The following is a 17,108-nucleotide window of genomic DNA, read 5'->3' as shown; positions in this document are numbered from 1 at the left end:
CATCAAAACTAGGTAAAGTATATATATATATATATATATATATATATATATATATATATATAAACAGAGATAGATACACAGTGTACATAAAAACCAAGTACATAATTCCCAAAATGATGATACTGTCAACATGATTCAAACAAGATTTAAAGAAAATTAATATGTCCAGATTCGAAGATAATTCCCAAAATGATAGATACATTGATTAACACAAACGTTAACCCAAATTAACACAAACGTTAACCCAACATTATCTAGATTTGAAGATAATTGACATGTGAAACCAATCCATCTTCAGTTGAAACATCCATCTATCCATCTTCAGTTGGGTACCTCCATTCAATACCAACCTTCCAATTCTAACAAAAAATAATTATAGCAATCAGATATAACCAATTTGGCATAATCAAACATGCAATATCATAGAGAAAAGTATCACCTAACAATTAAGAACTACTGAACACTGTACCATTGGTTATGTGATAACCAGTTTTGTGAATCAACTACTGCTAATCAAAAATTAGAAATTAACTCTTGCTAAACAGAAATCAGAAATGCATCAGTTATAGTAATCAGAAATGCATCACAATTTACTGTTTACTACAAATAAAGGGTTACATGTGGGTGAGGCAATTCCTGGTGAAGGACAAGCTTTGCAAGCTACTTGAGCCAGTTGATCTTGGTGAGCCTAGGCACGCAGATCAACCAGTACAAAGTGAGATGGGCAATCCACTCAATTAAGCCTAGCTCAATAATTTCATCAAACAGTTAGTCAATAAGGTAGAGAATGAGCATGAACATGGATTAACATAAAAATAAAATCTAAAAAAACTTATATTTATTTCAGATAATTTATGATCTATGAATCTAAATGCTTCATGGAATACACAATTGCAATTTTTCCCAAAAAGAAAGAAAAATATCATTTCATATTTGATATGAAGGAAACATGAAATCTCTTTCTTGTAAGTTGCAAACTGAGAAAGGAATTGGGCCAATTCATAAGTAGGATTTTCCTAGTCTTTATGTGATCGAATATAAATTTGCATCGAAAAAGTTTTGCATATATGACACGAAAATAACAACACATTATTTATTATCTCAAAAAGGTTAAATGCCAAAAAAAATGCAGATAGACGAGTCATTTAAAAATCAAATTCAGCCAAAGTTTCCATGGAACTGACCCAATGAAACCTTGAGAGACATCTAACCAGAGGCAATGAAGTGATTTTGAAAATGAATATCCTCAATGCTTTGCATCCTCTTCCTCGTAGAACTTTGAGTATTGTTCGGAATCCATTAATGAATTCACTTCTCCATCGTTGCTCGATTTGACCTTTACGATCCAGCCATCCTCGAATGGACTTGCATTAACCTTTTACAAAGACAAATGATAGTACCTCAGTATTATCTAATGAATTAAGTGAATGCGTCACAGTTAAAAGACATGAATGTTAAGAAAAAAAAAGAGCGTTCATAAAGTTTCAAGTATCAACCGAAAAGTACTTGAGAGTTGGCTATCTATCATAAATAGAAAGCTAAGAAGATACTTCAGGTAGTGACACACTAAGTAAACAATAACATAGCAATATATAATGCTTAGATTCTTAAAAGCCTATAATTACATTCTAACACATGGAATATTCTGTTTTGACAACATATATGCTCATCTTCATTTCACATTCACTATTGACTACTGCTTCTTTAGATGATCAAAAACAATAAAATGTGACAAGTATGAAAAAATAAGAGTATTTATTTTATAGATTAATTAACAACTAATTTTCTAGAAACTCACCAACCTAGGAGAACCATTTAACTCAGTATTTCAATGGTTACCTTGACACTCTCAACTGCACCAAAATTTTTGCCCTGCTTCACGTAGGAACCAACTTCTAGTAATGCAATATACACAACATCACCTAAATGATCCTGTAAGGAAACACCACATCGATCTTGAAATTAATATCAAATACAATAAGTTCTTTTTTTCCTACTAGAAACAGTTGAATCTCACCATTAATGATGCATCTCCATGCTCTATTTTGCTCACATCCATATCAAAAATAAATTAACTAATGAAGAAAGAGACGAATCACCCATCACTATCAAATTAGAAATTGCAACAAAATCTAGCCAGACCAACCTAGACTAAATTTCACAACTACATCCAGAGGAGATTCACAAGTCGCAATAGAATCATGCGATACGGATCCATAGGAGTAAAAAATCAAGAAGCAAATCTACCAAAGATGTCCCAACATTCCTTTTTCTAGGGGGAAAAGACATATCTCGACCCCCTTCCCCATCTTGTTCATTTCACCATCAACAAAGATCTCTAGAACATGAAACCAAGCGGAAAACTCTGAGGTTTCAGCAGATCAGAGACGTACCTATGGAGCAGGTGCTAGGGCAGGTGGAGATCTTGAGGTAGGAGGCGGCCCTCGAAGCCCACAACAACCTAGATGCCATTGTTATGATCTTGAGGTAGGACGATGCACACTGCTAGGAGGCCCAACTACAATGCCAACGTCGTGCCCATCGTTGAAGATAGGTCCAAGGTGGTTGTCACCTCGATGATCGCATCCCACCTGTCTGTCGAATCTTGGAGGAGGAAGGACGGAGATCGGCCAAGGGAGAATGCCGGCGGAGGAGGGAGGAGAAGGGAGAAGAGAAGAGACGGTTGGGGCAGTAAAAAAGAAAGGATAGGAGGAGGTGATGAAGAGAGAGGGATTTGGAAAGACATATAGGGTTTAGGCATAAAAATAAGAGGGAAAAGAAAAACACGGTGGGAAAAAAAAAGTAAGACGGAAGAAAAAAACGGCGAAAGAAAAAAAATACGATAATATAATAGACAACGCTTTTTAAAAAAGTGTTGTCTTTGATCCCCAAAAAATACTAATAGATAACGCTTATTTGAAAAAGCGTTGTCTTTGATAAGAATAAAAAAACTTAGACAACGCTTTTCACTAAAAGCGTTGTAGAAGAAAAAAAGACAACGCTTTTTGTAAAAAGCGTTGTCTTTTAAGTGTTGTCTATTAGCTTTTTTCTTGGAGTGAGAATAGACTTACTGGTCCTAACTACATAGATTGGAAAAGGAACCTAGACATTGTTCTTACTGCTGAAAGCTATAAGTTTGTACTGACTGAGCCTTGTCCTGATGCACTCACTGGTGAATCTACCCAAGAGGAGATTGAATATCATAGAAAATGGGTAAAAGCAGATGAGATGGCGCGGTGTTACATTTTGGCTTCAATGTCAAATGTATTGCAACATCAGCATCAAGATTTACCAACAGCTTATGATATTATGAACAATCTCAAGGAACTCTTTGGTCATCAGGATAGGGCTTCTAGGCAAGAAGCCATGAGAAAGATAATGACAGCCACCATGCAAGAGGGTACTCTTGTGAGGGATCATATCCTAAAGATGATGGCTTATCTGAACGAAATACAGATCATTGGAGGAGAAATTGATGGGGAAACCTAGATCGATATGATCCTCCAAACGCTACCTAGAAGTTTTGAGCAGTTCCGCCTGAACTATAATATGAATAAAAGGATATATTCATTAGCGGAACTACTGACAGAACTTCAAGCAGCAGAAGGATTATTTCGTCATAATTCTCAAATTCACTATGCTGAAAATGGTTCTACTTCTAAACCGAGAGGAAAGAAGAAGAAGAAACAAGCTGGCTCAATTTGGAGTGAAGAAGCCGAAGGGCAAGTGCTTCATCTGCAAGCAGTCAGGACATTAGAAGGCGGACTGTCCTCGTAGGAACCAAAACAAAGGTATATCTCATGCTCTAGTTGTTGAAACATGTTTAGCGGTGTTATCTACGAGCACCTGGTGTGTAGATACGGGAGCCACTGATCATGTCTGCAATTCCTTGCAGGGCTTCCAGGAAACCCGATGACTATCTGAAGGAGAGATTACCGTCTACATGGGCAATGCTACTAAGGTGGCAGCTGTTACAGTGGGAGACGTCTACTTATCTTTTAGTAGAAATAGAAATTTGGTTTTAAGAAATTGTCTTTATGTACCCAGTTTTAAAAAGAATTTAATTTCAGTTTCTAAACTGTTTTTAGATGGATATTCAGTTTCCTTTAGTAACGATGTAGTTATTAAGAGAAATAAAGTGATTATCTGTTCTGGTACATTAGTTAGCAATTTGTATACTTTAAATCCAATTTCTCTCACAAAGTAAAACATGGAAATTTATAACTCATCTTCTAACTCAAATAAGGGAAAAGAACCTTCGGAAATGAACCAAGCATATCTTTGGCATCTAAGGCTTGGTCACATTAACTTAAGTAGGATTCAGAGGCTTATAGCCGATGGACTTTTGGGTTCATTAGAGTTGGAAAATTTTCCAACTTGTGAATCCTGCTTGGAAGGTAAAATGACCAAGAGGTCGTTCAAGGACAAGGGGTATAGAGCCAAAGAAGTGTTAGAGTTGGTTCACTCTGATTTGTGTGGTCCTATGTCTATCCAGGCAAGAGGAGGTTTTGAATATTTTGTCTCTTTCATAGACGATTATTCAAGATATGGATACATTTACCTAATGCGCCGCAACTCCGAGTGCTTTGATAAATTCAAAGAGTACAAGGCTGATGTGGAAAAACGAATAGGTAAGAGTATCAAGACACTACGGTCTGATCGTGGTGGCGAATACCTCTTAGGAGAGTTTAGGAATTACTTATCAGAGGCCGGGATTCAATCCCAACTGTCCGCACCTGGTACACCCCAACAGAATGGTGTCTTATGGAGATGGTTAGATCGATGATGAGTTATTCGGAATTACCAAATTCGTTTTGGGGATATGCTCTGGAAACAGCAGTATACGTTCTGAACTTAGTACCTTCTAAATCAGTTTCTTCTACTCCTACAGAATTGTGGAATGGGCAAAAACCCAGTCTAAGACATATTCGGATTTGGGGTAGTCCAGCACATGTGCTGAAACCAGATGCTGATAAGTTAGAATCTCGTACAGAAGTTCGAGTGTTTGTGGGATATCCCAAAGGAACGAAAGGAGGTTTATTTTATAGTCCTAAAGACCAGAAGGTCATTGTTAGCACCAATGCCCAGTTTTTAGAAGAAGACTATATAATGGATCACAAGCCCAGTAGTAAAGTTGTTTTAGAAGAACTAAGAGAGGACACGTCTACTTTAGTACCAACAGTACAAGATGAAGTACCACAAGAAACTGCAACACGTGATACACAACCACAAACAGTGCCTCGTCGTAGTGGGAGGGTTGTCAGGCAGCCTGAGAGATTCATGTTTTTGGGAGAGTCTTCGGACTTGATCCCGGGTAAACATGAACCTGATCCCCGGACATATGACGAAGCACTCCAAGATATAGATGCAGCATCTTGGCAAAAGGCGATGAAATCTGAAATAGAGTCTATGTACTCTAATAAGGTCTGGGAGCTTGTAGAACCACCTGATGGTGTAAATGTTAGAGTGTATACTAAAAGCCTAGCTTTTGGTATAAATATTTATCTATAAATAAGAATCACATTGGTCAAATGTCTACATTTATGATAAATATAGTTGCTCAATTAATTTATATTGTAGATAACATGGTGTGTGGTGTCACACACAGAAGATCATGTTATTGGTTCCTTATAAATTATAAACAGCAGCTCACGACCAAGATGGAAAGGAACAAACCATAGTGTAATTAGGTATTAGTTTATCTTAACTATATAATTACACTAGTACACTTAGAGTGTATTGAGTATGACCATTTGAGGTCGTTCCTTTTATACTAACTTTATGAAAGAACAAAGACCTCAGTTATTATGGAAGTATGTGCTCTTAATCCTAATATAATAACAAGCACATATATTTGATATTTATTTCTTTAATTTATCAATGGGTGAGATTTAGTTCGATGAATCAATAAGCCCGATAAGTTGGGAAATGATATCACTTATAGTGTGTGTTGTTGATTATAGAAGGAAACTGTGTCCTAGTAATCTAGGTTGAGAATGTCCTCAAGAGGAGCTCATAAGGATTGTCATGTTAAACCCTGCAGGTGGACTTAGTCCGACATGATGATGAAGTTGAGTGGTACTACTCTTGGAGCTAGATATTAATTAAGTGAGTTGTCAGTAACTTACTTAATTAGTGGGCATTTGTTATCTTAAACACAGGGAGACAAACACACTCATAATAAGAAGGAGCCCAAAATGTAATTTGGGATTGGTGCGGTAGTTCAATAATAGTTCTTTAGTGGAATGAATTATTATTGATGAAATTAAGTTGTGTGTTCGGGGTGAACACGGGATGCTTAATTTCATCGGGAGACCAAAACCAATTCCTCCTCTCGGTCCCTATCGTAGCCTCTAGTATATAGAGATTTATACCCACCGTGTACCCACCTTCTTACCCATCCAATGAGGCCAAGCTAGCTTGGAACCCAAGCTAGGGCCGGCCAAGATCAAGTGGATGAGTCATGTAGGTGGCCGGCCAAAGCTTGGGTCCCAAGCTTAGGTGGCCGGCCACTAGAATATTAAAAAGGATTTTTTAAAATTATTTCTTATGTGGATATCATGATTTTAAAAGAGAGTTTAAAAATTAAAAATTTCCTTTTATAACTTTCTACAAAAGATTAAGAGAAGAGATTAATCTCTTTCCTTATTTGTAGTTTAAAAAGGTGGTTTTAATTTTTGGTAAAAACTTTCCTTATTTGTAAATCATCTACATGTTTAAAAGAGAGTTTAAAATTTGAAATCTTTCCTTATTTGTTGATTAAAGGAGGATTTTAAATTTTAAGAAAACTTTCCTTTTTAACCATGTTCATGATTTAAAAGAAAGTTTAAAAATTAATAATTCTCTTTTATTAGTTTCTACAAAAGATTAAGAAAAGACTTGATATCTTTCCTTATTTGTAGATTAAAAGAGATTTTAATTTTTAGAGATAACTTTCTTTTTATCCACATGTTTAAAAGAAATATTTTAATTTATTAAATTTCCTTTTTATAAACCAATCATGAAGGGATTAAATTATTGGAGAAATTTTTATAAATTTCCGGAAACAAATTAGGAAGTTTTAATTTTTGTTTTAATTAAAACTTTCCTTGATTTGAGGCTTGAGGTGGCCGACCATTGTATTTGAAAAAGAAAATTATTTTTAATTAAATAATTTTTCCTTTTCAATGGAAAAAGAATTAAGGAAATTTTTATTAAATTTTCCTTATTTGCCAAGACCAAGGATTATAAAAGAGGGGGTAGAGAAGGCTTCATGGGGAATAATCTCTATTCTTTTCCTTCCTCTCCTCTTTGGTTTTGGTGGCCGACCCTATTTCTCTCCTCTCCTCTTGTTGGCCAAAACTTATCTCTTGGTGGAGCTTTTGTTTGTGGCCGGATCAAGGAAGGAGAAGAAGGAGAGAAAGCAAGCCTCGTTTCTAGCATCCCTTGGAGCATGGTGGTGGTGGCCGAACCTCTTCATCCTAGAAGAAGTTTTGATGGCCGAAACTTGTAAGGAAGAAGAAGGTGCTTGGTGGTTTCTCATCTCGGAAGATCGTTGCCCACACAACGTCCGAGGTTAGAAGAGGAATACGGTAGAAGATCAAGTGGTTTTTCTAAAAGGTATAACTAGTATTTTTTCTTTCCGCATCATACTAGTTATTTTTGGAAAAAATACTAAATACAAGAGACATATGATTCTAGAGTTTCGAATTTGTTTTCGATATAGTGTTCTTTTGTTTTTCTTTTCCTTGTGATTTGATTGTTCTTTTCAGTTAACCTAAAGTTATTTTAGGAAATTAAATATTAGCTTTCCATAAAAGGTTTTGTCTAGTCGGTGGTGGTTGCTCCCATATCCAAGAAGGTCATGTGCCTCGCCACGTCAGTACTGGGAACCAATTATGGAAATTAATATTTAATGGAATTAATAACTTAAGGTGACTTGGGTCGAACGTGTTAAGTTCCGCAGGAGATCCAAGTCAAAACCTAAAAGAACAAATAGATTAAGTTTTGGATCAAACGTGTTAAGTTCCGTAGGCGATCCAAAATTTAATTTAAAAGAACACATGGTAGCTAGGAAAAGGTTCAGACCTTTGTACAAAATTTTTGTACAGTGGAACCTCTAGGTTTTTCGAGTAGCAACCAACACGGAAAACCCTAGGGGGTGGTAACACTAGGTCCTAGGGGGTGGTAACCCTAGGCAGAAAGTCCAATCGATCTAGAGGAACGATCTAGCAATAGATATGCTCTCCTGTGTGGAGTAGGTGAGGACGCGTTCCCCGTTAAGGGAACAGTAGGGGTCGGTTCGACCTAGAGGTTTCGGTCGAAAATCCGAAATCAGAACCGGACAACCCATTGACTGTCACACATTTATTTGTATGTTATTATTATGTGCTAATTTTGTTTTGCAGGACATGTTGTTTTGTGGACTAACATATCTTGCAGGGACAAAATAACAAGGTTTGCCTAGGATGAACAGTACCCGAGGCACCCTCCATGGAGCTTGGAGGCGCCTCAGGTGCAAGGCAGAAGCTGCGCAGGAAGCCAGGCTAGAGACGCCCTCGTGGAGGCTTGAGGCTCCTTGGACGACATTGAAAGCGCCCTCAAGTGGATAGCGAAGACTGCTTCGGAGCTTATATGCGCTGCGGATCCGGCGGCGATGGAGGCGCCCTCAAGGAGTTTGGAGGCACCTTCAACAACCCTTATATGGAGGTCTCGACCGACAACTCTAATAATGAATTCCAAAGCATTCTTTCTTCAGCGCGCTGCTAACGAGATGTTCCGACTAAGCTACAACAACATCCCGACGACCCAAAGCTACGAAACTTCAAATCTTTGTTGTCAGTATAACTTTTAATATTATTTTGTAATTATTTCTTGTAAACATTTGCGCTATTATAGTTGTTGCCTAAAGTAAATGCTCAAGGAGCGTGGGCCTTGGAGTAGGAGTCGCTCTAGGCTCCGAACTAAGTAAATCTTGAAGTTTTCTATGTGTGTGTGATTTTATTTTAATTTCCGCTGCTCAACTCGATACGTTTTCGAATCTGAAAATTATGAAAGTCACGAGCGCTAATCACCTTCCCTCTAACGCTTCTCGATCCAACAAATATAACTATTTATAATCCTTGTATGTAATGTTTGATTTTATTTGGTATCTATTATTTTTTATAAGTAATGTAATTTATATTATTATAAAATGATAAAAATATTCTGAGACCTTTGCGGTAGGCGGCGACGATGGGCGACGGCCGGTGGCCGACGACAACTGGTGGTCGACAGTGACAACAACATCGATCATCAGTTGATATAGAAAATAGACTAAGAGTATATTTAAAATTTTGTTAAACATTCCGCTTGGAATAATTTGATGGCCATATATTCCATATTATAAAATTTTATTATTTTTATAATTTAGAATACATTATATTATAATTTTAAAATTTATTAAATAAAATAATTAATATTATAATTAATTTTGATTATATTATCCGATTGATTACCTTGATTATTACCCGATAAGAAAAAATAGAAAAATAATTCGACGACAATGGTCGAGTAGTTCAAATCTTTTATCCCGAGATTCTCTTGTCCTCATGTTTCTCGTGGATTAGACTGTCATTACAATTTCATGATGTGTATTGTATCCTTAAGATATGTTCTAATCCGTTAGATCAGCGAGGGGACATGGGACACAAGGATACAGAGGATCTGAACTCGACGACCATCTAATCTGCTGATGTATAAACAGGTGGGAAAGTCGGAAAAAGCAGTGCTAGGGTTTTGCTTACCGTAGCTAGTGATGGCGTCAACCGATCCCGCGACCGCCTCCCAACCACCTCCGCTGACCGCCGATGGAGTCGCCGACGAGTTGGCCGGGACGACCCTCAGCAAGAAGCAGGCCAAGAAGCTGGCCAAGAAGGAGGCCAAGGAGGATCGCAAGCAGCAGTCTTCCGCGTCGACAGCCGCCGGTCGGGATAATCTCGCGGAGGCTGATCCATTCGCCACCAATTACGGCGACGTCCTGGTCGAGGAGATCCAATCCAAGGCCATCAGCGGCCGGGAGTGGACTGAGATCAGCGCGCTGGAGACCCAGCACTCTGGCCAGTCGGTGCTCATCCGGGGAGTCGCCCAGACGATTAGGCCGGTGAGCAAGAAAATGGCTTTTCTTGTCCTGAGGCAGTACATGAGCACAGTCCAGTGCGTGCTCTCTGTCGATAAGGAGTCTGTGAGCCCTCAAATGGTGAAATTTGCCACAGCGCTCAGCAAGGAATCAATTGTAGACATTCAGGGGATAGTTTCAGTTCCCAAAGATCCAATAAAGGGAACGACCCAGCAAGTAAGTTGCTCGTCCTTGTATTCTTTTGCCATCAAGTGCTGTCTGTGTTTGAAAGTTCAAATTTTTGTCGATGAAATTGACGTTTGCTGCGAAGAATTGATCCTTCATTGTGAATGTTACCATTTATCAAATACTATAAAATAGGGAATTCAGAGATCAGAGAGTACTAATTGGTAATTCAAGAAGATAGTCAAAATTACTGTTGCTGCTTGCATCTAGTTTTTTTCTCTAGTTGAACGTTTCCAACTTTTATCAGGAGTTCTTCAATATACTTCACGTGCCAATACGAGATTGCTCAACTTGCTAATTGTTTCCCTAACTTTTCTAACATCAGACGTCAGTTTTACTTGTTTGTTAGCTGTATGCACGATCATACACTTCTTCTATGCTACTTACTTAATTCGGGTGCCTTAGTATATTATGTAAAAAACATAAGACGTGTCTTTTACATGGAAGAGATTGTTGGCTTAGTAAATGTACATTTAAGTGGAAAGTCAATTTAATAACCTGATACTTGTTTGCAGGTGGAAGTTCAAATTAAAAAATTATATTGTGTCAACAGATCTGTGCCTAATCTTCCTATTAATATTGAAGATGCAGCACGGAGCGAGAAAGAAATTGAAAAGGCAGAACAGGTTAGTAATGAAATTTGATTCTTTTACTTATGAAATTTTAAATTCTTTAAAAAGAAGTGGTTTTATACTGGAAGTGAAACATTGAGTTCTTTATTTTTGTGAAATAAACCAAAAACTTCATTTTCTAACTTTCAAGACAACTCTGAATGACAGACTGGAGAGCAATTTGTTCGTGTTGGTCAAGATACACGTTTGAATTACAGAGTTCTTGACATACGGACTCCTGCAAACCAGGCAATTTTTCGCATTCAGTGTCATGTGGAGGATGTAAGCTTCTACTCATGTTCCACATCTGGCTTTTCCAAATAAATTTTCTTTTGTGCTAAGTAAATCTACATCAATAAATAAATTTTGTTTAAATTTAGTTTCTTAAATACTTCTGCAACTTGTTACTAGATGCACCTTATGGTTAACAATGATATATTTATTATTTCTTTTTGTTTAATTTCTTGTCTAGAGACCCTTTGTAAAAAACTTTTTGAATTTCCATAGGCCATCCATTTGTGCCATGTGCTGATATATGGTCGGTATTTTGCCTGTCAAATTCTTGTGATTAACTAAAATTGGCTTATCCTTACCACTTCACCGTGATAAAGAACAGTCTCACACCAAATGTGGTGTGAGGACACCTCATGGTCAAGTCAAATAAAAAAAACTAAAGTTGACTTGCTGTTTGCAATCTTGAAATAGAAGCAGCATTGTTTGTTACATGGGAGTATCCACTTCTTAAGGTCTGTATCCACTCAATGCATTACATGCAGTCTTTTTCATCAGCATATATTGGAATGAGGATTTGCCTTTAAATTCTTGATCACTGGTCTCAACCTCAAGTGAGAAATAAACTGTATTGACAAGGGTGTAATTATTCATTATAAGATATTCTCGAAGGAATCATGTAAAAAAGACCTAAAAAGTTTTTTTTTTTTTACTTCATTTCTACCTTAATTAATAATTTTCAGGGGCCTTTTTGAACTATATAAGGGCAATAAGGTAGGAGAGTTTTCTATTGATTTACATGTAAAATATCTCTTCTTAAAATGCATTTGATTTTAGGTCACGGGTTCAAATCCTGGAAACAGCCTCTTGCAAAAAGCAAGGTAAGGCTGCGTACAATGGATCCTTCCCCGGGACCCCGCATAGCGGGAGCTTTGTGCACCGGGCTGCCTTTTTTTTAAAATACATTTGATTGAGATAATTTTGTGAAAATGTGTTTTATAAATATTTTAACCATATGTCTAGGTGTTTAGGCGATTTCTGCGATCTGAGGGATTTGTTGGAATACATACTCCAAAGTTGATAGCTGGTTCTAGTGAAGGTGGTGCAGCTGTATTCAAGCTTGACTACAAGGGGCAACCTGCATGCTTAGCACAATCACCTCAGCTGTACAAACAAATGGCAATTTGTGGGGGCTTTGGACGTGTATTTGAAGTTGGATCTGTTTTTAGAGCTGAAGATTCATACACTCACAGACATTTATGTGAATTTGTTGGGCTTGATGTTGAAATGGAAATTAAAGAGCACTATTTTGAGGTAAGATTGGTTGGTCCCATCCTCTGACAAAGTATGCAATGGAAAACTTTTGAAAATCTCTTAATGTTTCTTGCAGGTTTGTGATATTGTGGATCATTTGTTTGTCGCAATGTTTGATGACCTGAATGAGAACTGCAAAACTGAACTTGATGGCATCAATAAGCAATACCCTTTTGAACCTCTGAAGGTAAAGGCTGTGGCGTTTATGTTATCAAAAGATGATAAACCTTCTAATAAAAATCTTCTAGAAAACTGATGCTTGTCTAGTGGTATATTATGTTTTTTTTCTTCACAGTAGAATGTCTTTTCTTTATTTTCTTTTAATGGTGTTTTCTAATTCCATTTTATGTTATCTTTCAGTACCTGAGAAAGACTCTGAGACTTAATTTCCAGGAAGGCATTCAAATGCTTAAGGTGCATATCCTTTACTATAATTTAGGAACTTGTTTTTTTTTATTATCTCCTTGTTGAACTTATGATCCATCACTTCTTGCCATTATGTTGTGGCCATGGATATGTTGTGTCCTACTTGTCTACTTTGTTCTCACTTGGTACTGAGAGATAATGCAATGAAGATTAGGCTGTTGGTTTCTGGTTTTTGTAGCTTGGAAATGAAATCCAACTTTAACATGTGAAAGAAGAGACTATAGTGTATGTGACTTGTCCTTCCCCAAATGGATCTCCTCGCCATGGGCATCGCATAGCATACCTATGTCATAACATCTATGAAGGTCATGCAACTATTTCCTTGGCACCTGCTTGGTCAAACCAACCATTTCGAGTATAACCACATATATTAGATTTTCAATTAATTATTTTATAACTTTTTACAGTAATAAACCTTAAGGAAAATTCAATTTCCATTGTTAGAAACAATGTCTTATAATTCTTATGAGAAATAAATGCTAGTGTTTCAAATACCTCACAAGTTATGCTTTTCTGTGCTTGACAATCATGCTGTTCTCAATTTTTTTGAGGGCCGTTACCACTTTTGCCTACTTTGGTAGATTCTTACCATTATTCCCATGTATGTTCTCAACTAAAGAAGTTAGTTTGACTGGTTCTACAGGAGGCTGGAGTAGAAGTTGATCCTCTAGGTGACCTGAACACAGAGGCTGAGAGGAAATTGGGCCGGCTTGTTCGTGAAAAGTAGTTTTGTTTTCCCTTCCTTCTGATTCATTTTCTGGTTGTATCAGAAGCATTGCTCAAATTCCTTATTTTTCTTTCTAACACAGGTATGACACTGATTTCTACATCCTATGCCGGTATCCTTTGGCTGTAAGACCATTCTACACTATGCCCTGCTACGATGATCCAGCATACAGTAACTCGTTTGATGTTTTCATTCGAGGTGTGAACTATAAATGCTTATTTTTGTCATTTTTTTTTCAGTCGCACCATTTAAATCTATCTTAAAATTATTTTATCTTGTACTTATGCAGTTACTTGCCATGTTCGTGTGCTTGTAAAAGCAAGTTAAAATAAGTCAAAATTCTTCAAGATTAACTAGAAACTCCATCATAGTACAACAGCTGTGACTTTCACCATCATCCCACAATGCTTATATAATATTTAGTGTCCCAGAAACTACTTCATAGAACATAGGTGCAGGAGTGAGGACAGATCCATGATCTCTTTCTTGATACAAGAGGTGGTGTTATAGAATAATATTTGTATTAAAAGTGCATTTGCAGCTGCTTCCAGTCAAATCATTGCCTTGTTTTCTTAGTTACATCCATGTATTTCTGGGAAATAAAGAATTCATTATGATGAGTTATGAGCAGAATTAAGGTAATTAAATTTGTTACAATGTAATGCCAAATTGAGTTAGTACTTTTCTCTTTGGCTTGCCATAGCTCTGCAAACTACATACCGGATCAGCCATTTACATGATTGAAAGCAGGTTGCCAAATTTGTTGCAGTTACATTGTCTTCTGAATCACTTCCAGAGATTTTGAAATATAGCAGAATTAGGACTTGTCCACTCTAATTGTCTTTTTCTTTTAGGTGAGGAAATAATCTCAGGGGCTCAAAGAGTACACCTCCCAGAACTGTTGACCACCCGTGCAGAGGCATGCGGAATCGAAGTAAAAACAATATCATCATACATTGACTCCTTCCGGTATATATCTTTCTTGATTGCTATTTTGCATCTTATACCATTGTCATTTTATATGACCGTTTCCCTTTATGGTTGCAAAGATTCTAGAATTCATGTCATATAATTTGGTTTGCACGAACACCCATAATGGTGGTGCTTTTAGTAGATTAAATTGTGATCCTTTTCACTTGAAATACTTTTCCTGGACAGCATATTTTTCTCGTAAAAACAATTTTCTTGTTAAGTAGTTTATTTTCCAATGTATGGATATCCATAGTTAAAAAAACTATTTCTGATATTTGATCGTCCATGTTAAAGATTTTTGAACTGAGGTTCATGCTGTGTGAAGTTGCATGTCCTTTAAACCCTGGTTGGACTGTTATTACAATCGACTCAACTTACACTCGACGATGCAATGTTCAAATGATACTTTCAAGCTTATTTATTTTGAAGATTGTTGATTCACTTTATGATAAAAGTGCAAAGAAGAACCAAGTTCAACAATGTGGCATGTTACTGAAAACAATTTTTGGATTACTTCTTCATTTTCTGTCTGTGTTCATTGGGCTATCTTTTCAGGTATGGTGCTCCTCCTCATGGTGGATTCGGCGTCGGCTTGGAGCGTGTGGTTATGCTGTTCTGCGCCCTCAATAATATCCGGAAAACATCCCTCTTCCCCCGCGATCCTCAGAGGCTGGTTCCATGAGAAGAAATTCTAACCCAATAACTTGCTTCTATCATTTGGCCAATTTCAAGAACATTCTTCAGGCCCCTTTTTTTTTGTCACTCAATCACTATATTGAATAACTTTTCAATTCATACAAGTTAGTTTTTTTGTTTTGTTTTTGTTTAAATTAAACAGCTATGCAATCTTATGTACAAGTTTCATTGCCCATGGGAGATTTTTGTTTTTTGATTTATTTTTTGTTTCTAATTTTCTCCTTTGCCAAGTAAATAAGGCAATTTAATTATCTCCTCTTTATTGTCTACTTGAACTCCCGTTTACTTAGATGGACAACACGCCCTTAGATAAAAGGAATTAAGAACAAAAAAAATTAGAAATTTTCATCTATTTACTTGCGTAAACACATACAAGGACAAAGTATTAAAAAAAAAGTGTTTTCCCCTGAAAATTTGCTTTTGCGAATCGGCACAAGGATAATATTTATTTTTGATATTTTAGGAATTTTGGGATATTTGGTTGATGAGTTTAAAATAAAGGAAAGGAATAATAGTAAAAAAATAATATTTGGATAGACGATTTAGGAATGAAATGATTTTTAAGTTTATAGAAATCAACAAAATCTATATATTTAGATAGATTTTATTTTTATTTTTATTTTCATTCTATTTTATTATTAAATTTATAGTCATTTACATCATTTAATCACGTAATGTCCATAGTTTTATGAAAATAGTTTTATGAAAATTTTATCTTAATTATTAGGATAAAGGATAAATTGAAAAGCTTTGATGGAATGTCGAAAGATACAAGTTTTGAATGCCATTTAAACGCTCCTGGTCTAGAAAGTCTCTTCCGTTTCTTACCATCCCATCGTTGTACGGAGGTTAATATCCTTACATAAGGAAGACCTTAGCTTTGGATAATTTACTCTAATAGAGAATATTTTTACCTTTTTAATAAATTTAAGCTTCCATCCTTCGAATTTACCGAATGGAAAACTTCAAGATAAACTTTTCCTCTTTTTCAAATAAACAAAAGAATCCAATTGTCGACTTCTTTCCATCCATACACTTCCATTATGCTCACCTTATCAAAAAGAATTATGAGCAAAAATTAATATTAAAAAGACATCTTTTATTTACATTTTTATCATATGACACTTATTAAAATAAATAAATGGGCACCCTTCAAAAAAATTAAAAAAAAAAATATAAGTGTCTATTATATTAAAAATATTCCTAAATTCAATGTTATTGTAGACGTTATTAACTGTTTGAAATAAAATGAGTATTATATAGTCTCATTGTTTAATTTATTTATTAAAATATTATTTTAAATAGATTATCACTCAAAAAATTAAAATCTAAATAATATAAAATCATTATTATAGAAGTTATTCTACAATTATAAAAATTAACATCAGCTTTATATAATATATTTATAAAAGTTAGTAGCTAGTTCTATAATTATATATACTAGTTAGTAACTCCTACACAATCAAATGATCAAATAATATAAAAATATTTTAGACAGATAATTTTTAAAGGAACATAGAAGTGCTCATTTAACTTTTAATTTTTTATTTTCAGAAAAAAAAAAGAGTGCTCATATGATTAAAAACGTAAATGATGGACAACCTTTTTGATTTTTGCCTTAGAATTATTGCAGTGGTTCTTGGACAAATAATGAGCAACAGATCCAAATGTTGTAATTTTTCTTTTGCATGCACGCTAAATAGTGATTAGTAAATTAAGTCCTACCATTAATCCACCAACATAGTAACCAAATGGATATAGTTTAGAAAAAAAGAGAATGTAAAATTAATGAAGCTAATGGACAAAAAGA

At 35.8% G+C, this 17,108-nt stretch overlaps 1 protein-coding gene and 1 long non-coding RNA gene across 2 annotated transcripts; one reads left to right on the top strand and one right to left on the bottom strand.

Annotated features, from left to right (window-relative positions):
* Window positions 1-311: 311 nt before the first annotated feature.
* LOC122049240 lies at window positions 312-1,929 on the bottom strand. Its single transcript, XR_006130895.1, has 3 exons — window positions 1,840-1,929; window positions 1,212-1,375; window positions 312-359 (listed from the first exon to the last, which is right to left on the bottom strand). It is a non-coding gene; the product is annotated as an uncharacterized LOC122049240 (long non-coding RNA).
* A 7,740-nt stretch (window positions 1,930-9,669) lies between these two features.
* LOC122046042 (aspartate--tRNA ligase 2, cytoplasmic-like) lies at window positions 9,670-15,489 on the top strand. Its single transcript, XM_042606529.1, has 10 exons — window positions 9,670-10,312; window positions 10,837-10,947; window positions 11,101-11,214; window positions 12,187-12,477; window positions 12,554-12,664; window positions 12,838-12,891; window positions 13,547-13,626; window positions 13,713-13,828; window positions 14,485-14,599; window positions 15,158-15,489. Exons 1-10 carry the CDS (start codon window positions 9,776-9,778, stop codon window positions 15,282-15,284), a joined length of 1,656 nt encoding a protein of 551 aa, XP_042462463.1. The 5' UTR covers window positions 9,670-9,775; the 3' UTR covers window positions 15,285-15,489.
* The last annotated feature ends 1,619 nt before the right edge of the window (window positions 15,490-17,108 follow it).

The sequence above is a fragment of the Zingiber officinale genome, chromosome 2B (assembly GCF_018446385.1).
Source record: "Zingiber officinale cultivar Zhangliang chromosome 2B, Zo_v1.1, whole genome shotgun sequence".
In the NCBI taxonomy this organism is placed as follows: Eukaryota; Viridiplantae; Streptophyta; class Magnoliopsida; order Zingiberales; family Zingiberaceae; genus Zingiber; species Zingiber officinale.
Note: the sequence above shows the minus strand (reverse complement) of the source record. Positions and strands in the feature narration are given on the sequence as shown.

Excerpts from the sequence above, each read along its gene's own strand:
- LOC122046042 (XM_042606529.1), top strand. The coding sequence starts at position 9,776 with ATGGCGTCAACCGATCCCGCGACCGCCTCCCAACCACCTCCGCTGACC. Across the intron at positions 13,627-13,712 it reads GGCCGGCTTGTTCGTGAAAA|GTATGACACTGATTTCTACA; the intron begins GTAGTTTTGTTT and ends TTTCTAACACAG. Across the intron at positions 14,600-15,157 it reads TCATACATTGACTCCTTCCG|GTATGGTGCTCCTCCTCATG; the intron begins GTATATATCTTT and ends CTATCTTTTCAG.